General features: G+C 46.8%; 15 protein-coding genes across 15 annotated transcripts; 7 read left to right on the forward strand and 8 right to left on the reverse strand.

The window, feature by feature from the left end:
- Positions 1–528: 528 nt before the first annotated feature.
- NEMAJ01_0080 (uncharacterized protein) lies at positions 529–1605 on the reverse strand (the record flags this gene model as incomplete). Its single annotated transcript, XM_047913918.1, has 1 exon — positions 529–1605. The coding sequence occupies one exon, from the start codon at positions 1603–1605 to the stop codon at positions 529–531; it is 1077 nt and encodes a 358-aa protein (XP_047769875.1).
- Positions 1606–1671: 66 nt separating this feature from the next.
- On the forward strand, positions 1672–3501 carry NEMAJ01_0081 (ATP-binding cassette, subfamily G (WHITE), member 2; the record flags this gene model as incomplete). Its single annotated transcript, XM_047913919.1, has 1 exon — positions 1672–3501. One exon carries the CDS (start codon positions 1672–1674, stop codon positions 3499–3501), a length of 1830 nt encoding a protein of 609 aa, XP_047769876.1.
- A 206-nt stretch (positions 3502–3707) lies between these two features.
- On the forward strand, positions 3708–3956 carry NEMAJ01_0005 (uncharacterized protein; the record flags this gene model as incomplete). The annotated part of the gene is made up of 1 exon (XM_047913843.1): positions 3708–3956. The coding sequence occupies one exon, from the start codon at positions 3708–3710 to the stop codon at positions 3954–3956; it is 249 nt and encodes an 82-aa protein (XP_047769800.1).
- A 153-nt stretch (positions 3957–4109) lies between these two features.
- NEMAJ01_0082 (peptide chain release factor subunit 3) lies at positions 4110–5417 on the forward strand (the record flags this gene model as incomplete). The annotated part of the gene is made up of 1 exon (XM_047913920.1): positions 4110–5417. One exon carries the CDS (start codon positions 4110–4112, stop codon positions 5415–5417), a length of 1308 nt encoding a protein of 435 aa, XP_047769877.1.
- A 28-nt stretch (positions 5418–5445) lies between these two features.
- NEMAJ01_0006 (uncharacterized protein) lies at positions 5446–5697 on the forward strand (the record flags this gene model as incomplete). Its single annotated transcript, XM_047913844.1, has 1 exon — positions 5446–5697. One exon carries the CDS (start codon positions 5446–5448, stop codon positions 5695–5697), a length of 252 nt encoding a protein of 83 aa, XP_047769801.1.
- A 449-nt stretch (positions 5698–6146) lies between these two features.
- Positions 6147–7712, forward strand: NEMAJ01_0083 (anaphase-promoting complex subunit 8; the record flags this gene model as incomplete). Its single annotated transcript, XM_047913921.1, has 1 exon — positions 6147–7712. One exon carries the CDS (start codon positions 6147–6149, stop codon positions 7710–7712), a length of 1566 nt encoding a protein of 521 aa, XP_047769878.1.
- A 148-nt stretch (positions 7713–7860) lies between these two features.
- On the reverse strand, positions 7861–8196 carry NEMAJ01_0084 (small subunit ribosomal protein S26e; the record flags this gene model as incomplete). Its single annotated transcript, XM_047913922.1, has 1 exon — positions 7861–8196. One exon carries the CDS (start codon positions 8194–8196, stop codon positions 7861–7863), a length of 336 nt encoding a protein of 111 aa, XP_047769879.1.
- A 47-nt stretch (positions 8197–8243) lies between these two features.
- On the reverse strand, positions 8244–10061 carry NEMAJ01_0085 (uncharacterized protein; the record flags this gene model as incomplete). The annotated part of the gene is made up of 1 exon (XM_047913923.1): positions 8244–10061. The coding sequence occupies one exon, from the start codon at positions 10059–10061 to the stop codon at positions 8244–8246; it is 1818 nt and encodes a 605-aa protein (XP_047769880.1).
- A 931-nt stretch (positions 10062–10992) lies between these two features.
- On the reverse strand, positions 10993–12150 carry NEMAJ01_0086 (ATP-dependent RNA helicase; the record flags this gene model as incomplete). Its single annotated transcript, XM_047913924.1, has 1 exon — positions 10993–12150. One exon carries the CDS (start codon positions 12148–12150, stop codon positions 10993–10995), a length of 1158 nt encoding a protein of 385 aa, XP_047769881.1.
- A 21-nt stretch (positions 12151–12171) lies between these two features.
- NEMAJ01_0087 (uncharacterized protein) lies at positions 12172–13194 on the forward strand (the record flags this gene model as incomplete). Its single annotated transcript, XM_047913925.1, has 1 exon — positions 12172–13194. One exon carries the CDS (start codon positions 12172–12174, stop codon positions 13192–13194), a length of 1023 nt encoding a protein of 340 aa, XP_047769882.1.
- Positions 13195–13208: 14 nt separating this feature from the next.
- Positions 13209–13991, reverse strand: NEMAJ01_0088 (hemolysin III; the record flags this gene model as incomplete). Its single annotated transcript, XM_047913926.1, has 1 exon — positions 13209–13991. The coding sequence occupies one exon, from the start codon at positions 13989–13991 to the stop codon at positions 13209–13211; it is 783 nt and encodes a 260-aa protein (XP_047769883.1).
- A 409-nt stretch (positions 13992–14400) lies between these two features.
- Positions 14401–15084, reverse strand: NEMAJ01_0089 (tRNA (uracil-5-)-methyltransferase TRM9; the record flags this gene model as incomplete). Its single annotated transcript, XM_047913927.1, has 1 exon — positions 14401–15084. The coding sequence occupies one exon, from the start codon at positions 15082–15084 to the stop codon at positions 14401–14403; it is 684 nt and encodes a 227-aa protein (XP_047769884.1).
- A 29-nt stretch (positions 15085–15113) lies between these two features.
- On the forward strand, positions 15114–15569 carry NEMAJ01_0090 (multifunctional methyltransferase subunit TRM112; the record flags this gene model as incomplete). Its single annotated transcript, XM_047913928.1, has 1 exon — positions 15114–15569. One exon carries the CDS (start codon positions 15114–15116, stop codon positions 15567–15569), a length of 456 nt encoding a protein of 151 aa, XP_047769885.1.
- Positions 15570–15874: 305 nt separating this feature from the next.
- Positions 15875–17788, reverse strand: NEMAJ01_0091 (pre-mRNA-splicing factor ATP-dependent RNA helicase DHX15/PRP43; the record flags this gene model as incomplete). The annotated part of the gene is made up of 1 exon (XM_047913929.1): positions 15875–17788. One exon carries the CDS (start codon positions 17786–17788, stop codon positions 15875–15877), a length of 1914 nt encoding a protein of 637 aa, XP_047769886.1.
- A 1187-nt stretch (positions 17789–18975) lies between these two features.
- Positions 18976–20391, reverse strand: NEMAJ01_0092 (serine palmitoyltransferase; the record flags this gene model as incomplete). Its single annotated transcript, XM_047913930.1, has 1 exon — positions 18976–20391. The coding sequence occupies one exon, from the start codon at positions 20389–20391 to the stop codon at positions 18976–18978; it is 1416 nt and encodes a 471-aa protein (XP_047769887.1).
- Between the last annotated feature and the right edge of the window lie 553 nt (positions 20392–20944).

Raw genomic sequence — 20944 nt, forward strand, 5'->3', positions numbered from 1 at the left:
ATGTCCCATGCAGGCTTCTCCCATGCACTTTCATCAGGGGAAAGTGTGCTGGTGCTTGAACGCTCAAAGCGCATAAACTCGCACCAACTCCAAGCAGAAGCACAGAAAGTACACCTCCTGGAGAGCTTGGCCCGTGTATGTGCAAATGTTGCCATGCAAGCGCTTTTGTTCTATGGGAAAATCCATGGAGCTGTTTATTAAAATGCATGCCGCCATTGACAGGCCGTGCAAGTTAGGCTTTTTCTTCCCACTGGTTGTAATCACTCGCTCTGGGCGCATGGATTCAGGCTATTCTGTGATGCACAAATAAAAGGAAAAGAAAATTGTTGTTGTGCACCATAATGTGCGCCCCAAAAATAAACACAGCGCAAACACACGGAAAGCCAGACGGACTTCCCAGAAAGTTTTAGACAGGCATTGGCTGAAGGCACAAAAGGAAGCAAAAGCACGAAAAAACAAAAAGTGCATAACCCACACACTGTACAGCGCATTTATTTAGATTCGGCTATTAAGGGTGTATCTGGCATATTACATTTTTACGCAGAATTCAATGGGGTAGCTGTTTACTTGCATGGCAAGCAGGTATTGCTGCCGCGCAGGGGGTCTTTTCTCCAGCTTGAAAAGTATTTCTGTGACTGCGTCCGGAGACTCTATTGTGATGTCAGAGGATGCTGCGCCCACCATCAGATCCAAAGCAGAAATATCAACCGAGACCTCGGGAGAAATCTTAACCACAGAAGTGTTAGAGCCAGCATTGTGCAGCACAGGCGACCGCACACTCGGGTCTTGGCTGATGAGCGGGTTCAGAATCAAAATTTCATACGAGGACGCTGTTGTCCTGGAAAGAACCAGTTTTGCAAAATGCTGGTTGCCAATCTGTTTAATGCCAATAGAGTACATGAACTCGCTGGGGAGATGTATGGAGGAAGGGCGGGAATACTGGATCTGCCCAAAGTCCACAGAGATGTGCAGGGGAGTGCTCCAGTCGCGGATTTGCAGGAGTTTTGCCTTGTATGAGCTGCCATCGTATTTCATCCGCACTCCGTTTACTGAGACAACAGACGTAGAGCGCGCCTCCGGGGAGAGAAATCTGTCGGGCACCAGAGTTGCATATATGTAGTTTCCTTGGATTCTTTCAACTATCTGGAAGGGCGGCACCACGCTAAAGGTCTCGCTTTTAAGAACTACTTCTTCAGTGCTGTTGATTACGTTGGAGATGCAGTATTTTTCAGGGCACTCAGGCTTTCGCAGAAATTCCAGGTAGTCAAAGCGCACTGCCTGGGAGGCCGAAGAGATGTAATAAGCCCTGCTTCCGCCAATATACTCGCACGATAAAAGCCCAGGCTCTGTGCATTCGGAAGAGCTCGGGCCAACGCTGTCTGTGCACTCTCCAGCGCTTGTGCTGGCTGAACAGCACTCTTTGCCCTTTTCTGGGCTTTTCTCGTGCAGGCCGATGCTGTACGTAGACACCTTTATTCCGTCAAACAAACCTTCTACCCAAACAGTTTCTCCGTTGTAGAGATACTCCCGGGCCCTCGCAGTTTCGGGACTTTTCTCCTGCATGCTGTGCAGCGCACCTGCATGCTCATTTGGAAAGCTATCCATGAAAACAAATAAACCATTTAATTTAACTGAAAGCCATATAAAGAATTTTTTTATTAAAATTTTATTATGCTGCACATAAACACCAAGCTGCGAAAAGAAGCCCACACTATAATACAACAGGGAGAAATAAATGAAAATCCAGAAATGTGCGCCACAACAAAAATAGCAGCAGGTATTGCAGAAGGCGGCATCAGAAACGAGCCAGATCTAGCAATATATCGAATGAAAGGGGATGGGTCAAACGTTACCGACTTAAAAAATCCTGCAGTAAACTTTACATTCAAGAACATATCATACAAGGACATTATAAAAAACGTAACGCAGTCTTTCAAGAGCGGGCAGATGACAGCTATACTGGGCCCGTCCGGCGCAGGAAAAACCACGTATCTGAAGATTATATCAGGGAGAAAGCAAAAAACAGCTGGAACCATACTTCTGAACGGGCAGGAGATCAAGCAGAAAGAGCTGCGAAAAAGAGTTGCGTATGTCCACCAGGAGGACCATTTGTATCCGGTTCTGTCCGCAAAGGAAATGCTTTCCTACACAATTCAGATGAAATCCCCGGAGGAAAGCAACCCAGACGGGCTGGCAGACAAGCTCCTGGAGGATGTAGACATGATAGATGCAAAAGACACGCTGATTGGCGACCCGTTGGAGGGAATGGCAGGTCTATCGGGCGGTGAGCGGAAAAGGCTGTCTGTGGCGCAGGAGCTAGTTTCTTGCCCAGAAATACTTTTTTTGGATGAGCCAACCAGTGGATTGGATGCGTACACATCAGAGTCGCTGATTATTCATCTTAAAAATCTTGCACGCCAAGGAATGCTCGTTGTAATGACTATTCACCAGCCATCCTCCGAAATATTCCACATGTTTGATAATATCGTGCTTATGAAAAACGGATACATTGTATACTCTGGGTCCCCGCAGGAGTGCGTTGAGTCCCTGGAAGCGTCTGGAATGCCCTGTCCGAAGTACACAAACCCGGCCGACCATTTGTTCCGGATACTTGGAAGGTTCCCAGAGGAAAACTACAAGGCGCAGGCCCCGGAAAGCCTCGACATGGACCCTGTTGATGCGAACAAGAGGCCGCAAACGCTTTCCTCCCTCCTATACGAAAGCAAAATTCTCATTTCACGGACTGTTCTGTGCAGCTTTAGGAACAAAAAGTATTTGCTGGCAAAGTGTGGGCACGCCCTTTTCGTCTCTCTGATAACCGGAATGTTTTTGTACAACATCCCTGCAAAGCAGCCGCACCAGATAGAGACAAATGTGATAGGGTGCTACAGGACCATAACAATGGCAACTTTTGGGTCCTTCTCGTACGGCGCCATCTCCATCCTGTTTTCAGACCGGAAAATATTCATAAAGGAGTACAGCTCGAACTACTACACGTTCCTGCCGTACTTCGTGTCGAAAGTCGTGGTAGACTTCCTCATAACGTGCATGCACCCGTTCGTGGGCACGCCCATTGTATTCTACCTGTCTGGAATCGGGTCTGCATACCATATACTCGGATGTCTTTTGCTGGGTGCAACCGCACACTCGCTGGGGGTCCTTGTAGCGTCCTTAGTGGACACCTCAGAGATTGCGCTTGCTGTTTTCCCTGCGTTTGCCTATCTTATAAATATGCTGACAGGAACAGACGTAGACCCAGACTCAATCATACCAGGGCTTGCACTCCTGCAGTTTATCTCCCCGCCCAGACACGCATACAACATTATGATAAAGCTGCACTACAGCGGGGCATCCAACATTTCGCCGCGCCTTCAGGCTCTGGTTGACGGATTCGTGTCTATATACACGTCCATGTGCGTGCTCATAGCCACATATATGGTTCTTATTGTGCTGGCTGCATACTGCCTCAAAAGGAAGGTCATGCAGCTGGCAAAAGGATAAATGTGTCTGCTAGATTATACAGAAGCATGCATATGCTTATAGAAATACTTGCGGTATAATATATTGGCGTGCACTGTCAAGATGCTCTGGGCCCGTTTGTACTCCTATACTGTCGCCCAAAACTGCTCAGAAACACCCGCCCACAGGCCTGCACCCAGCGCCTATATATGATGCAAAAGAGAAACGAATAAAAATTTGCGCAGTGCATGGCCGTGGAGGAAGTAAAGAACGAGCAGTTTAGAAGTGAGCAGGTAGAAAAAAAGCGGAAAAGAGTAAAGACAAGACGAACACGCGTGGATTGCGATGCGCAGCCTGCAGTTGAAATAGAGCAAAAAAGTGTTTCTATTTCAGAATTTGTTCTGAACAGCACCAACATAGACCATAGAGTATACAGAGATATCCTTATAAATAGAAGAAACGGAGAGCGCGTGTCATCGCTGAATCCAATTAAATAGAATAAAGAAAGCTTCACATAATCTTATCTTGATTGTTGCATCTCTCCTGCTGGGCTGGCATTTGAGCTTGCATGCACAGAGCCTGCGTGCGAGCAGGCGCGGAGAGGGCTGAAAATAAATAACCCGAATAAATATTTTACAATATTTTATAGCATGGAAGAAAGCATGGCCGAGTCCATTAAGAATATATCAATAAAGAAAAAACAAATGAGCATTGTGTTCATCGGACACGTTGATGCAGGGAAGTCCACGACAGGAGGGCAGATTCTGTATTTGGCAGGGAAAATAGACAAAAGGACCCTGGACAAGTACGAGAAAGAGTCAAAGGAGAAGAACCGAGAGAGCTGGTACTTGTCCTGGGCGCTGGACAGCAACCCGGAGGAGCGAGACAAAGGAAAAACGACCGAGCTAGGGCAGGCATACTTTGAAACCGAAAAGGCAGTTGTCCAGATACTTGACGCGCCTGGCCACAAAATGTACGTTCCAAACATGATTCTTGGGGTCAACCAGGCAGACTTGGCTGTTCTGGTCATATCGGCACGACAAAACGAATTTGAGGCAGGATTTGAAAAGGGGGGGCAAACACGGGAGCACATCTACTTAGCAAAGGCTTCGGGCATCTCCAAAATGTGCGTGCTTGTCAACAAAATGGACGATGTCACTGTGGGCTGGTCGGAAGACCGGTACAACCACATTGTAAAGTCCACGAAGAAGCTGCTGCATGCGCTGTTTGGGAAAACAGAAGTCGTATACATGCCTATAAGTGGGTACCTTGGGCACAACATAAAGGAAAACACGCTTTCTGAGGTGGCTCCCTGGTACAAAGGGCCGTCTTTCTTTGGGTATTTAGACGACGTGACCATCCCCAGAGACAACGCGGCGCTGATGTATGCGTCTGTCACGGACTCCTCAAAGGAAATGGGCGGATACTTTATCACAGTGCGCGTAGAGCGGGGCATACTTGATAAGTCGCAGGTAAAGCTCTTCCCGGGGTCCAGGAAGATTTCTATCATCTCCATCACAAAAGAGGAGGAGGAGGTCGAGCAGGCGTGCTCTGGGGAGACTGCCAAAATCAAGCTGAAAGAAAACGAGGAAATATACCCTGGAGACGTGATAACAGCTGCCTCTTACACGGAGACAAAGGACTCCAACTATTTCATGGCTGCTCTGAGCATTCTAGACGCAAAGTCTCTTATCACAAAGGGATACATGGCGGTGATGCACATGGGGGCCAGAGAAATTCCTGTGACAGTAGGAGAGCTATACAGAAAGGAGGGCGACAAGATACTTAAGGTTAAATTTGCAAAAACCGGAGAGAAGCTGACGTGTGAAGTGTTTACAAGCAGCCCGATCCCCTTGGAGGTTTACTCTCCTGAAAGAAGAACCGGAATATTTACGCTGAGAGACGAAACAAGAACAGTTGGGTTTGGGAGGGTTCTAAAAATAAAAGAAAGAAAGTAAATTTTTAAGCCAAGCCCAAAACATAACAATGTCTATGCAAGATCACGGAAAGAACGACCCAACAGTAGGAGAGAAAGATAGACTTAAGATGGACCAGAAAAAAGACGTATTAACCGTACAGGAAAGAGTAAAACTCCTAGAGGACCAGATAAAACAGAAGAATGAGGAGTATTTGAAGCTTACAGACATTGTGGAGAAATTAAAAATAATAAACACACTTCTGTACAAGGAGGTATGCAAGGAGTATAACACGCTAAGTGTTCCTGCAGAAGAAGAATAAAGATGTATCTGGTATAGATAAGGCTATGCGTTGGAAAACTGTTTGTGATGATGCGATCTTTTGCGATTTAGCAGGGCCTCTGACGAGAAGCGCCCTGGAAAGGTCTCTGCAGAAAGTGCGGCTGTGCCTGCTCCGGCTGTTAGATCGACGGGGCTTGGGCATGCTTTTCCGCCCCAAATCCCACGCCAAATGAACCGGGTGCTAAGCATGCAATTGACAGCAGACATCCTGATCTTTAAACAAAACAAAGCCAAGCCGATATAGAGATGGACAAGCGCCTGCAGCAGGCAGTTGGCTAGCATGCATTGCATAGCATCTGCCTCTATGCAAACATTTTTATAAAAATACACGCTGGATTTACATGCAAGACACTGCTTTTATTCGCATTTGAAAGACTCTTTTATGTTTTGCCAGAATATAATTATAAAAATATTATTGGGGCTGGAAATATGACGGAAGTAAAAGAGGGAATGCGGGCATTTATGAAAGAGTTGCACTTGAGGTGCTTGTACGACCCATTGGAGTTTCTGTTTAAGATAAACATTGCAGAAGAGTTTCCCCATTCAGCGCCCTCAAATTATATGGGCAGAGCTATGAATCTCTTTTCAATGCGGGAGTACTATCAAGTCTACTGTATCCTGAAGTGCGACAGCAACCAGGCCAAAATGTCGTACAACTTCTGCATCTGCTGCAGCAAAGAGCGGATTTTTCTTAGGAACTACGCCATATACATTTTGTCCACAATAAAAGGTGTGAAGGAGCCCGGTATTGTGATGGGGGCAGTGAAGTATGAGGACGAAAGCATAAACAAAATACTGGGGAAGATGCAGTCGGGCAAGGACTCTTTCATGGCAACGGGGTCGTTTGCGCTTGAAGACCCTTTTTTGCTGTATCTGCTGCTGGTCGCCAAGCGAGAGTGCATTTCGATCGGAAACCTGAAAAAGGGGCTTTTTATGCTTATTGGCGCGCTTCCGTACTTCTGGGACGGGTACCGGCTGATTGCCGATCTTATAACGGTTTCAGACTGCGCCGAGGTGTTGGACGCAATTTCCGATCCTGTTATGCGGAGAGTGTTCGGGCTGTACATCGGCAGCCGAAAGTGCATTTTGCACAAGGAGCTAAAAGCCTTTATGGAGAGCTATGAGAGCGAGGGGGCAGACCTTTCCTTGTACGAACAGTCGCTGATGGCCTCTGTCCTAGGGCACTACAAGAAAAACACCCGAGCCATCGAGGTTTTGGAGGGCGTGGTGGAGAAGTCGCAGGACTGGAGCGGGTTTGACCAGTTTTCAAACATCCTGTACTCGCTGAAGGACTCGGAGCGGCTGGGCAGCCTTCTCTTCAAGGTGTTTGAGCAGTTTGGAAACCTGCCTATATACAACTATGTGGCAGGAAACATGCTGGCTCTGAAGGCGGACCACGTTGGAAGCATAGAAGAGTTCCAAAAGATTATACACGATGACTGCCTTGGAGAGTTTGACATTGCATACATATTCGTGGCCCAGGAATACTTCCACTTGAAAGATACATGCTCGGCGATAAAGGCGTGCAATTTGGCGATAAAGAAAAACTACAACGACCACCGAGTGTGGATGAGCATGGCGCAGATATACTTTTCCATAGAGATGCACGAGTATGCCCTGCACTTCTACAGAAAGTGTGCAGAACTGTCCCCAGATACGCCCGCAGTCTATGAAGGCCTGGGCCTGTGCTTTGACAAGCTAACCCGATGGGACGAGGCTGCGCGGTGCTACAAAAGATGCATTGAGCAAGGCAGCACAAAGGCGCTTTGCCTGCTGGGCGACCTGTTCTTCCAGCAGAATGACCCAAGGTATCAGGAGTATTACAAAGAGTATCTGATGCTCTCCTTTTCCCTGAAGGACCCGATTGATGCGCCCGACGTAAACATGAAAACAGCCGAGCGGATGATTGAGTGCCTGGAGGCCTCCGTGGACTCGCACACAATTTTGCAATGGAGGAAATCGCTGACTGTTCTTAGAAACAGAATCGGAAGCTAAAACTTCGGCCTGAAGAGCCTGCAGGTGCACAGCGGATTTTTGTACATATGCCCGCAGGAAGCCTGAACCAAAAAAGATCGCGCAGGTGCTCGGGGCGTCTAGATGGCTAGATAAATGGCCGGGCGGAAATAAAAGAACAGTTCTTTATTTATGCAGAGGCACTTAGGAGCGCCATTCTCTTTCTCATGAATGGGTTTATTCGCTCCTTTCTTCCCTCAACAGACCGTGCTCTGACAATTCTCTGGTGAACCGCGCAGGATATGCAGTACTCTAGCTTGTAGTAGAACTTTGGCACTTCAAACTCTTCATACACGGATGCCTGTTTAATGTCGTCAAATGACGCATTGTCTATTACATTTCTTATGTGGAATCTTTTTATGGCCTTATCCTTGGGGCAGCACCTAAAACAGTTTTCACACCGGATGTTTCTTGTGTGTCCTCTGTTCATTTTGGCTCTTCCATTGTTTCTTCTCTTTTTGGTCATTTATACTAGGGGGTGAAAAATGAAAAATTTATTTCTACGCGCTTAGCTTACTTTACTGGAAATTTGAAGAAAACAGAAGTAACCATTGCAGACAGGAAGACTGCAACCAGGACTATAGGGCCGTTGTGGTCGTCGTACGGGCCGGGGTCTTTTTCCTTTATTTTCCTGGCTCTCCACACGTACAAGTACAAGGCATAAATCGAAAATATAATCGAGACTATCACAAAACAGACTCCAGAAAGAGCTGCCTGAATGTCGCCCAGGCCCATTAGGGCTGCCCCTATGCCACCGATAAAAATAGCAAAATGCAGCCAGGAAAGGAATGTTCTTTCGTTTGCAAAGAACACCTTGGGCTCAACGCGCACAGGAACTGCAATGGGCTTGTCCGATGCCGAACTGGGAACTGCTGGGCCCTCTGTTGCCCGTAATGCCGTTGGTTGGAAAAAGTTTCCTCTTGTATTTTCCTCTGCCATTGTTTGTGGTCTGTTTATGTTTGAGTTCTGTATTTGTGCTTGCTGTGGAGATTTTGTTTGGGGTGCCGATCTTCTTTCTTCCACACTTCCGTGGACTGGGTCTATGGCAACCGTGCTGCCAAAGGGCACGCCTGCGCTTCTTTCATAGTAATCTGAGCTGCTGCTGTCTGCCTGCATGGGGAGAGCGTATTCGTTTGACTCCAGGGTTGTGAATTTTTTCATTATTTCGGATATTTCTGTGCCTAGCCTAGCGAGTCTTTCTGCAGTTACTTCTCTATGTGAAATTTCAGTTTGTCTTTTGATAGGAACGGTTATCTGGTTGTACCAGTATGGTATGCACGGCACGTTATCGTAATGAACAGAGCACCCGTGCAGATACTTGGAAAACTTGTCAACTGGCACCACAAGAGGGCTGTTCATTAGCTCTAGGATCCAGTCCGGCTCTTTGCCCTCCTCAAGCTTTACCTCGAGTATGGCGTATGGGAAGAGCTTCCCGGACTTTTCGGTCCACATGGCCAGGTTTGTGTCCAAAGATATTCTAATTGAGGAGTCCCCCGGGAATTGGAAGGCTGTTCGGCTGTACACTGTTTTTACAACAGGGTTCAACGACATTTCTCTGATGAGGGCAAGGACTTCTGTGTACAGCGCAAAAGCGCCTTCAACCCCTACGTTGATGGACTCAATGCTGCTCCAGATATCTGTGCCCTGTGCCAGGCTGTTAATTAGCTTTGTGTTTATCAGGAATCTCTTTTTTGTGCTTCTTTCGCCGGTCCACCCGTCTTCGTGGGTTTTCAGCTCGACATATGATATTATGGACGACTCTCCATAGCTTCTTATTCTAAGCGACTTTGCCCCCTGGTCTCTTCGGATTCTTTTATTGTACAGGCCGAAGTTCTCGGTATCAAAGTACACGCTGGAGATGTACGATGATATTTTTCCAGATCCGTCGTCTCCAAATATATACACCGGCAGATATGGAATAATTAAGCTGTATATGGTCTCAACGTTGTCCAGATCTATCCAAAACTTCCTGGTTCTTCTTACAAAGCACGTGTTTATGTTTGATACCACCTGAAGCCCCTTCATTTCTATCAGTGCATGCCCCATGTTGTATATAACGCTTTCTAAGCTGGCCATCCCAGCATACTGACGCAGGGCCTCTTTCTCTGTCTCTTCAATATTTAGGTTGTCGATGTAGCACAAAATATTTCGGGTGTCATCCGCATGCTTCAGAACTGCAGTGCACAGATCTGCATATTCTGTTTCTTTGGGGCCCTGCATGCTTCTGTGTTTTTTTATCTCCTGGTTCAGCACAGACACCCTCACCGTGCTCTTGAACACAAAGTTGTTCAGTAGTTCTTCAGCTGGCACTCTCAAACCGTCTTTAGGCATACTTTTGTGTGTGCCTGGACTTTTATATATGCATTGTAACCTTGTTTCAAATAAGATGATATTCTGATTTGCTACTTTGTTTCTTTTTCTCACTAATTCCCTTTTGTTTATATGGCTTGGGTGTTTTACAAGCAACCAGAACTGAATGTAAACAAGCAAATTGCAACCCAAAACTCGGCGATTTACACACACTGATGCCGCTGCATCCTATTAGATTTTTCTATCTCGCATGTTCCCGGCGCCCGAAGGCTGGCGTAAGCCCCAAATTTCTCTTTGAACATAAATATGCCATGTGCATACACAGAGCGCGCGATGAAGGCTGTAAAGCCTATATAGTGCCAAAATTTGAAAAGCATTGGATATAGCCACTGCACACGTACGTGCAGTTGAGCAGAAAAATATGTCTCCAAGGCTTTTTCATAGGATAGCAAGTTTCAAGCTTTTGGTGAAAGCTTTTCAAGTCATCGCCAGCAGACTTTTATTTTATTCCAGGCCTTGTCTCGCATATGAAAACAGGCCAAAGGTCAGACCGCGTCTTTTCGCACAAAATAAATCGGAAACGCGAAGCATTGTGCTAAGATGCGCTGCCACACCACCCCATATCTACATCAAAAACAAGCCGATTTGGCGCATAACCTCACGCATTCTGATGTAAATCCAAGCACAGTGTAGTCAAACAGGCGCATTTATGAGACAAGTCGTCGTGCTTATATGCCAAGTGTTTTGCCAGTGTGCACATACCTCTCTAGAGCAAATCTGGCATGCTGGCTTCTGTTTTTCAAGTGAGAACTTCAGAAAGTCCCGAGGTTGAATTCTTTTGCACGCTCTGCATTAAGGCGTGCATGCAGGCGTGCCAATAATATAAATGTGGCGCAGACTTCTTTTCTTACTGAGTATATAGTAGAGCCATGGCTGGGAAAGTGCGCCCTTTCTATTCATTAGAGTGCTGATGATATACACTATGCTTGTCCATTTCAAACTTTTGCATGGTTTTTCCATACGCGCCAAAGGCGTTTTGTGCACTGTTGTACTCCTCTGGCTCGGTCAGTGTTACTGCTATCGAGGTCTTTCCAAACCGGCCGCCTCTTCCTATTCGATGCAGATATTCTTCGGCTGTGTGCGGAACGTCGTAGTTGATGACCAGGTTCACATGCGCGGCATCAATTCCTCGAGAGGTCACATCTGTGGACACAAGTATTCTGAACTTTCCGCTTAGAAAGTCGCCCATTCTTTTGTTTCTCTCTGCCTGCTCCAGCGAGCCGTGCACAGCCACAGCCGGAAACTCATGCAGCTGCATCTTCTTGCATATCTCCGAAACAGTCTCCTTCCGGTTTGCAAATATAACAGCCTGGGATATGGTTACCACGCTGAGAATGTTGCAGACCGTCTCAAATTTCTCTTTTGCTGGCACTTTAACATAGAACTGCGATATTTGGGAAAGAGCTAGCTTCTCCTGAGGGACAAGAAACATTTTGGGCTCGTCCAAAAAAAGAGTAAGCATTTCTGTCACTTCGCTGGGAAGCGTGGCGCTTACAAAGACAAACTGCGGGTTGAGCGGCTTTATCGTTTCAAACAGATTTTTGACAGGCAGGCCAAACCCGCTTTCTAGCGTTCGGTCAGCCTCGTCCAGCACCACCACCTGCAAGTTTGAGAATGATTTGAAGGACTCTTTGGTCAAGTGGAGGAGCCTTCCAGGGGTGCCAAACAGGACAGTGCAATTCTGCAGCGCCGAAACATCGGCGTTTATCTTTTTGTCCTGCCCTATTGCGCAGTGCCCGCGCATAGACATAAATTTGGACAGGCCGCTAAACACGTTAAAAGTCTGTATCGCCAAGTCTCTGGTTGGCGACACAATGATGGCCTGCACTCCCTTCTTGGCGGGGTCCATTCTTTGAAGCACACCCAGCAAAAAGGTGGCCGTTTTCCCCGTTCCATTTTTAGATTGAACAACCACAGACTCTCCGCTTGCAATTGAAGGGATTGCATCTTTCTGTATTTGGGAGGGGGTGGAAAATCCGTACGCAAAAACCCCTTTAAGGAGGCTTTCCTTTAGCTGGAGACTTTCAAATTCTGAAATGTGTTCATGCATGAAAAATTTTCAGCGAAGACTATGGTACATATTCCAGACAAAAAACTCTCTCCCAGCTCAGAAAAGTGCGGAGAGATTCCTGGATACTTAAAATGGAGGCATCTTACGTCTGGGCAAAATGATGCGAGGCTTCCGAAGTTTGTTTCCTTTCTTATTCGGGTTATTACGCTGACAGATTCTGTCATTTCCTTCAACTCCACAAAGAGGCTTACAAACACCCTCCAGTCTGTGTGCAGGACTGTGTCGCACCTTACAAACTGCAAGATAACCGAGATGCATTATCGCCAGATCCTGCACATATTTGGCGAGATATATGTGTACACGCCATCGCAGTTCAAGGGCGTGACAAACCTAATTGTCTCTAAGGTGGAAATGGAGAACAGGCTGATGGTCTGCGAAAGAAAAGCCATAACCTGGATAAGAGCAAAATACTCTAGCATGCATCCGGCCAGCATAACCACAAACCTGGCCAAGGAAATAGACCAGCTTATTATGGAGGATGCAAAGTTTAAGGCCTCAATGCTTCCGGACGCAGATATGCCGGTGCTGCACGAGGCGTGCGCGCTTTCTCCGCCCGTTCCCATGCAGGAAATCGAAATAGCAAGCATGCCGGAGAAAAAGCCAGAAGTTCTTGCTGGCTTGGACGGCAGAGCAGAGGGGCTGCACGGCGCGCCAGACCTTCCCTCTTCAAACTCCCCGCCTCTGCCCAACAAAAGGGCCCTTTCTATTCTAGAGCGAATCAGGCAGAGAGAGCAGGAAAGGCGGGAGAGCTTTATTCGAATGGAGGAGGAGAAAGAAAAGGAGGTGGTGAAGGCTGCCCACGCCATATTTTCCTTGGCAATAACCCTAGGGAAGCGGTCGTTTGAGCAGGAGTTTATAGAGAAAAAAGTCTCTCTTTTTGCACAAAAAACAGTAACCATAGAAGATGTTCTTAAGCACCCGCTCACAAAAAATCTGATACGAGAAAAAGAAACCGAGGACAGCACAAAGTATTTACTGCTTGATTTAGAAAAGTATAAAAACACACATTTGAATAAAAGATAAAAGATCCCATGCAATCAGATATCCATGTTTCTATAGTCTGCCCATATAATGGTCATCATGAAGAAAAGGTTCCCCAAAACCGTCAGAACATGAAAAACCTCGTGGTATCCAAACTGCATTGGCCATGGATCAGGCTTTTTTGCTCCGTATATAACGCCGCCCACTATGTACAGTGCTCCCCCCATTACGCACAGAAGGCCTATCAGCTTCTCTTTCAAGATGTAGCTAGCAGGCACAATCACAGCCACAGAAGTGCCGTGCAGAATGTAGTACATCACGTTGATGTACCTAGGAATTGTTTGCAGAAGAAACACCTTCCCAATGCCCACCAAAGCCAGGACATATGTTATTGGCAGCCATTTCAAAATATTTTGCGAGCTATTTTTGTACAGCTCGCTAATTGCCACAACAACACATGTCTGCGTTCCCGATATTAACAGAAAAATAGAAGAATGGTCCAGCTTCCGGAAAAGCCTCTCTGCGCGCCTGCTTTTCCAGTTTGACATGTGGTATGTGCTGCTCACCCCATACAGAACCAGCTGGGACGCAAAGTACAGCGATAAGTATACCTTGTTGGTGCGAAGCGTGATCATAAGCAGAATGTACATGAATATTGTCAAATAGAAGGCAATTCTGTGCACTTTCCCCCTCCAATATGGCTTTGCAGCCTTAGTGACGTATCCGGAGGAAAGGTCTTCAGACAGCACATCGCCCAGAATGCTTGCTTCCGAGGCATTTTCTGCCCCGTGCTCATCTGGCACTCTTCTCGTGCTTCGCAATTGGCTACATGTCTTCATTAAAAAATCAATGCTTGCTGAATAAATTAGAATCCAGCCTCGCCCACGGTGTTTTTACAGAGCATTTTAATATGCTTCTTAAAATTCGAGATGTCCATGCCCACATGCATCTTCTGCTGGCAGCCACTCACTACTCATAGAATTGCTCCTCTTTGAAGCTAGTGCTTTGCCAGGCATGCATGGGCGTCTATATTTTGGCTTGGGCGCGCTTCTTGCAGCATACTTCTACTTTCAATGCGCGCCCTGCCCACGTCATGTATCTTCGAGAGTGTTTGACGCGTTTTGTCTGGTTAATTTGCAATGACAGCGCGTGTTTTTGCTTGTTTGTGCTGTTAAACAACAAGCATGCAAAAATTAAAACACTTCCATGGCCACAGAATAAAAACTTACAGGTTAGAAAAAGTATACTTTATTTTAAAACCGAAAGCTTTCTGCAAATTGCAAAGTAGTTTCCATGGTCCTTTCCGGACTCAAGTATCTCCACAGGACAGTGCGAAAGAATCTCTTCCAGCTCGCCCGCTCTAAACAGGTGGTAGTATCGGTTCAGATTGTTTGTTTTTTTCCAGCCCACAAACACATCGTTTGCCGACACATTGCATATTTTCTCTATTTCCGGGCTGTCAATGTTCTTGATGCTCACAAACTTAGACGGCTTGCTCTCAGGAGACTCGCTCCACACATATATCAGGCAGTGCCCGCCCTCTTTCAGTGCATCTACCATGTACCGCACAGACTGACTCCTTCTTTCATCCGTTGACAAGTGGTGAATCACAGCTATGGAAATGCACACATCAAAACTGCGGGCGCGCACCGGAAGAGGATCGCCCAAGTCATGCCTTGCGTACGCAATTCCGCTGCTTTTTTCGCGCGCGATCCCCAGAAGCCCCTTTGAGTAGTCCAGTGCAAACGTTCTTTCAGGGTACAGGATGTTTCTGCCGTTCCCGCACCCTGCATCCAGTATGGTGTCTGAGCTGCCCACATACTTTGCATAGAAATATTCCACAGTAGGCCACATTTTGTATCTGGTCGCAGAAAACTCTTTTGAAGAGTCCTCATAGAACGCATGCACATGCTTTTTTTCGAAGTTTTCCATTTCTTAAATACGGATGGGCTTGTAACAGCATGAAAATTTTTTCGCTTTTATTGCTGCAGTGTAAGAAGAAGGCCTGCCGAATGATAAATTACTTGGTGCCCAGTGGGTGTGCAGTTACAGTGCGCGCAAGGGAGCCTTCCAGCCAGGACTTTCAGTTTATGGAGGCCCAGCTAGACACAATCTGCGCCATGGATTTGAACAGCAACCAGTTCATACTCCCGGTTATTCTGGAAGAGCTGAGAAGAGTCTGCAGAATAGACGAAACAGTGGGGGTTCTTCCAAGCATACAGCCTGAGGAGATGCAGAAGATTTTGGAGGCCAACTCATTGGAGGCCGTTCTGGGGGAGGAGAGAATGCACGAGCTGTTTAATGTTCTTTTCGGGACAGAGCTGGATGAGGGGGCTCTTGTATGCACAAACTGCAACTGCGAGTACATAATCAGCAACAATATAGTGGACTTTGTCCAGGCAGAAGGCGAGGTGTGAAGCAAGGCGGCCAGGCAATAGAGTAATAAAATGTGACAAGTCATTAACACCGGATATAGTTAAAAGCCAAGGGGAGTGCGAATTCAGCGCGCACAAAATCAAATATGGCCACGCGAAGACCCTGGGAGAAGCAGGGATTTACGCTTTGCCATGCTCTACCCAATGCAGGCGCATAATTTTTGGAAGCAAGCGCCCCTTTGGAAGAGGCATAGGCACATACCCATTCGGAGATTCTCTATTTTCAAGGAGAGAGCTCGCAAAAGAAAGAAAAAGCTGTTTTCACCGGGTTTTGTTTTTATTATAAGTTAGCGCCGCTTAGAGGCAGATATAGCTGTGTCCAGAGAGAACTGGATTTTCGAAAGAGATTCTTTCTTTTCGTTGAAAATTCTATTGGCTATTCCATCCGTCAAATCGCTCACCATTCTTACTACGTACTTCCCGTCCATTTTTGTAAGTTCTTTATAAACAATCCATTTGGGCTCGCCGCATGGGCGAGACCCGTGCCTGGATCGCATGGGCGTGCGTGCAGGCGGCGTCAGCCTTCTCACCTGAACCTGGGCGCCTGTTCCCGAAACAAATGCAACTCGCTCTTTGCAGGAGTATGCTGTCTGCAGAAGATATCCGCCAAGAATCGCCATTTCCACGCGCACTTGTGTGTCCAGCCCATCCAGGTTCGGATGGACGGCAATGCCAGGCTTTATTTTGTCAAGTATTTTCCGGATTTGCCGCTTGGACTTCACAGAGTTTTCCAAGTTTTTCTCGTTCAGCCCGTGTGCATAGCAGAATCTTCTTTTCTCGTGCGAGCTCTCATAGTCCTTCATGATCCAGTACAGCGACAAATGGTCGCTTTTTTCCATGTAAAGATCGAACCTTTTCTTATCAAACACCAGGTTTCCAGAAATGGACGCGAGTGTGATGATTTCCTCTTCGACGCAGTATCGAACCGACTCAATAAGCGTTTTGGCGTCGCGGGGCTCCAGCGGAAACTCGACCATAAGCCGGCCCTCTTCGGTGATGTTTCCATTGGAGTCGATTCCGCCCAAAAAGTACAGATGGTTCAGCGCCATAATGACAGAGTCCGGCAAAGGCGGCTCGATGAAGTCGAATGTGACGAGGTTTTTTATCTCCAGACGCGCCATTTTCAAAATCAGAGAAGAAAGCTCGCCCCGAAGTATTTCGGGGATTGTAAACAGCTCCATGTTGTTGTACGTCTCGATATCGTACAGCCTGTAGCATATGCCCGGGCGCACCCTGCCAGCTCTCCCCTTCCTCTGGTCTGCGCTGGACTTGGAAATGAGCAGGCGCAGAAGCATTTCCGACTGCATTTGGGAGTCATATATCTTTTGCTTCGAGTACCCAGAGTCCACCACATAGACCACGCTCTCTATTGTAATGGAGGTTTCTGCTATGTTAGTGGCAAATATAACCTTCCTGCCCGCTGTTTTCTCGAATATGGCGTTCTGTGCGCTCATGGGAAGCGACGAGTAGAGCGGAAGCGGCACCAGCTTCTTTTTTAGCTTGCTGTTTCTGTAGTGGATTTCCTTGACACAGTTTTCTATCTCGTCTTCTCCAGTCAAAAAGACCAAAATGTCGCCTTCTGGCTCGGTCTCGCCTATTTTTATGACAACATCAATGCACTTGTCGACATAGTTGTCCTTCTCTGCAGGAGAGTATACAACGTCAATCGGATACGACCTGCTTTGTATGTGCAAGGTGGAGGCGCCCGGGAAGTACTCCAAAAACTTCTCTGTGCTGAGGGTGGCGCTCATTATGATGACCTTCAAGTCGCTTCTGGTCATTATGGCATCTTTGACCAGCCCAAGAAGCAAGTCAATGTTAATGGTTCTTTCATGCACCTCGTCAATTATAACTGCTTTGTACTGAGACACGCATGGGTCGTCGATAAAGTCTCGCAGCAGAGTTCCGTCTGTGACATACCGTATTTTTGTATGCTCGGACAAGCACTCTTCGAACCGCACGCTATATCCCACAAGCTTTCCCAGAGGCTGTTTCATTTCCTCCGATACTCGCTTTGCTATGCTTATAGCGGCAATTCTTCGAGGCTGCGAGCAAATAACAGGCTCTTTGTACATTTCGTACACGTATTTCGGAACTTGCGTTGTTTTTCCGGTTCCGGTTTCGCTGGAAAGAACCAGCACTTGGTTCTTCCTAATTAGCTCCTGTATTTCATGCTTCCGTTCTTCTATTGGCAGTAGCATATTCTGTAAATTTTTTTATTCCGCCGGCTCTTAACAGACTTTGCACTTTCATGTGCGCCCAAGCCTGCGCTGCAAGATTTTTCTCATGCAGTGCAGTGCGCTGAAAGGCAACTAAGATCTGCCAGAGTGCGGCCAAAGGCCATGGCATTCAACAAAAAGTGCAGTCTGTAATTCCGTCTGGCTGGCCTCTTTTTGCATAGCCATTATGCAGAACTTTTTAAAGCCATACAATTATTGGAGCTAACACAGAGACTCTGATCTAAGGAAATGGCAAGGATTGCAAGAAACTCGGAATCCCTGGTATCCGCTAAAAGCAGAAACAAGAGAGCGACTTCTTGTTCAGATGGCATGTCACGTGCAAGGCAGAAAACAAAGGAGTTCGTTAGTCGCGGGCCAAGCTACTCCAAAGGCCAATAGGTCTTTACTGGAACTTATGCCAGGCCCGCATCGTAATGTATCCCGGATTTACGATAGGGGCAGTAGACTATTTGCAGGTTTGTGCAAAAACAAAACGCGCGAGTGTATTCTAAAGTGCATGGCAGTGGCCTGGCTTAAAACAAGTGTGTATTCAATAAATTCAAAAAAATGCGTGTGCATTCTTAGAAGTAGCTGCAAAAAGCTCCACATAAAGTTAAATAGCACAGAGGCTTTTCAAGCACACATCTGTGGAATGCCAGAAGCCTGTTCAGACAGATATGAGGCACTTTTGCTTCTAGGAGCTACAGAGGGGTTATGTGCTAGCGTGCGCGCTCAGAGTGTTTGGCCTCTTTAGGCCAAGCAGAGCTGCCATCCCTTTGTTTATGCAAAGTGTCTGGTGCCTCCATAAGAAAAGAAGCGTGCATGGCATATACAAGACTCCAGATTGGCATTTTGGCGTCTACTCCAGCTATACAAGCCCTGCAGAAAAAACCGAATAGAGTAGGCTAGCACTGCCATTTGGGTAGCGCGAGCTTTGGGGATGCCATGCGGTTGTCTGAGTCTTTCTTCGTCTCTTTGTATTTTCTGCTTCTCAGGTGCGCCTACTTGTAAAGTCTAAGCAAAAATTTGGCTCTGCCTGTGGGCGTGGCTTTTTTCTATTTTAAAATGTGTGCAAAGGCCTATTTTTTCTTTGCAGTGCAAGACGGCGCAGCGAATTTATATTCGTGCAGGGCTTTTATTTGTAAATGCTGTGCATATTTAGGAATTTATTATTTCTTTGCAATTTTTAGGCCTAGAAGGTCCCCTATCTTACTTATCACAGAAAGCGCCCTGTCAAGGTCTTCCTTCTTATGGGCCACAGACAGGCAAAAGCGCACTCTGCTGCTTATAACAGGAGTTGCTGGGTAGCCCACTACAACAACAGCAATGTTCTCCTTAAGGCACATTCTTGAGAATTCGGCGATCTTTCCAGGGTTGTACAGCATGAGGGGAACCACCGGAGAGTCTTTCTCGCCAATAACAATAAACCCCATTTTCTGGAGGGCGTCTCGGAAGTATCTGGACTTTGTGGCCAGCTTCTGTATCTCCTCAATGCCCTCGGGGGTCTTCATTCTCTTCAAGCACTCAAGTATCTGGGTGGCCACCACAGGAGGCATTTGCTCGCCTCTATTTATCAGCTCGGATCTTTTTCTAAGCAGGTTTATGATCTTTTTGTTTGCAGCAATGTATCCGCCAGACGCTCCAAAGCTTTTTGTGAAGGTTCCCATTAGAAGATCGATCTCGTCAAAATCAACATTGAGGTACTCACAGACGCCCCGCCCGCTCTTCCCCATTGCGCCTATTGAGTGTGCTTCGTCTATAAACAGGTAGAATGGATACTTCTTTTTGAGCGCCAGGATCTCCTTTAGCTTGACACACTCCCCCTCCATAGAGTAGATTCCCTCGACAATCACAAGGATGCGCCCAATCGGCCGGTGTGTTCTGTCCTGCCCTTCAATTATGGCTTTTCGAAGAATCTTCTCCAGCATGGCTATGTTGTTGTGTGCAAACCGCTCGACCTTGCACGGGCTGATGCGGGTGCCAAAGAAAATGCTCGAGTGGTTCAGAGAGTCTGCAATAATCAGGTCGCCCTTGTCCACCAAGTACGGAATAGAGCATGCGTTGGTGGCAAAGCCCATGGGAAAAACAATAGCGTCTTCTTTGTACAGAAACTCGGCCATGCTTTTTTCCAGCTCCTTTATCAGCGGGCATGGCGGCAAAAACCTGACAGGGGCGCAGTAGGCCAGAACATGCTCACGAAGAGTCTTCTGCGCCTCTTTGTTATACATTCCTGCGTACCCCAGATAGTTGTAGGATCCTAAATTCAGGCACTTTTTTATCTCTCCCGTCAAAGTCATGTCTCCGTCTTTGCCCCGGGCCCTAATAAGCACATTAACTGATCTCCCAGGTATTCCTGTGATGGGGCGGTTCCAGCAGTCGTTGAGCCTGCCATACAGACGCCTTGTGTAGAAGCTGCCCGAGGCTGTAAAAAGAGGCGGCCTTCCATCACTGGCAAACATGTGTTTGTAGAGCTTTGGAAAGAGCATTTGCCCAATAAAGTCCCTGGCGTGCCCCAGCACGATAACTATAAAGTATGACAGGTAGGTTGTCACTATAGTGAAAAAAGGAATGTAAAGGTCTTCCATAATGCAGGCAAAACAAGAAAAAATATAAACACAGACAAGGTCTTTTTTGTGGTCTAGAAGTAAATAAGAGTCGTCTTGTAAATATTGCCAATCGTGTCAGAAGCAGACCTTAAAGCGCAAGCAAAACAGCTCCAACCGCCTCGACTGCAAAAATCAAACTATTTTCCACATAGCAGGTTTTTTCATTGCAATTCGGGAGAAAAAACAAAGAGAAACGCCCAAAAGTGTGCTATTTATGTAAGTCAGCGAAACCAACCAAAGAAAGAATCGGTGTCCTGCCGACGCACCCTCCAAGGCTGTCTGCACTGCATGCATTTTGCATGCAACCCAGTTTAAGCTTCTGCTTTCAGCCCAGGAATTTCAATAAGCATCAAGCTTATCCTCTTTCCCCAAAAGGCCTATCTCATGTAATATAGCAGCCTAAGGCGCGCCCCCAGAAAGGCTGGGTGTGCTTTCTCTAAACCATGTATAAATATTTTCCAGAAACAAGCTTGCATTTCAGTGTTTTATGGCATTCCAAAAAAGAAACTGTACATCGCGGGCTTTAGAAAGC

Source organism: Nematocida major, assembly GCF_021653875.1.
Source record: "Nematocida major strain JUm2507 chromosome Unknown 2424, whole genome shotgun sequence".
Classification (NCBI taxonomy): Eukaryota; Fungi; Microsporidia; genus Nematocida; species Nematocida major.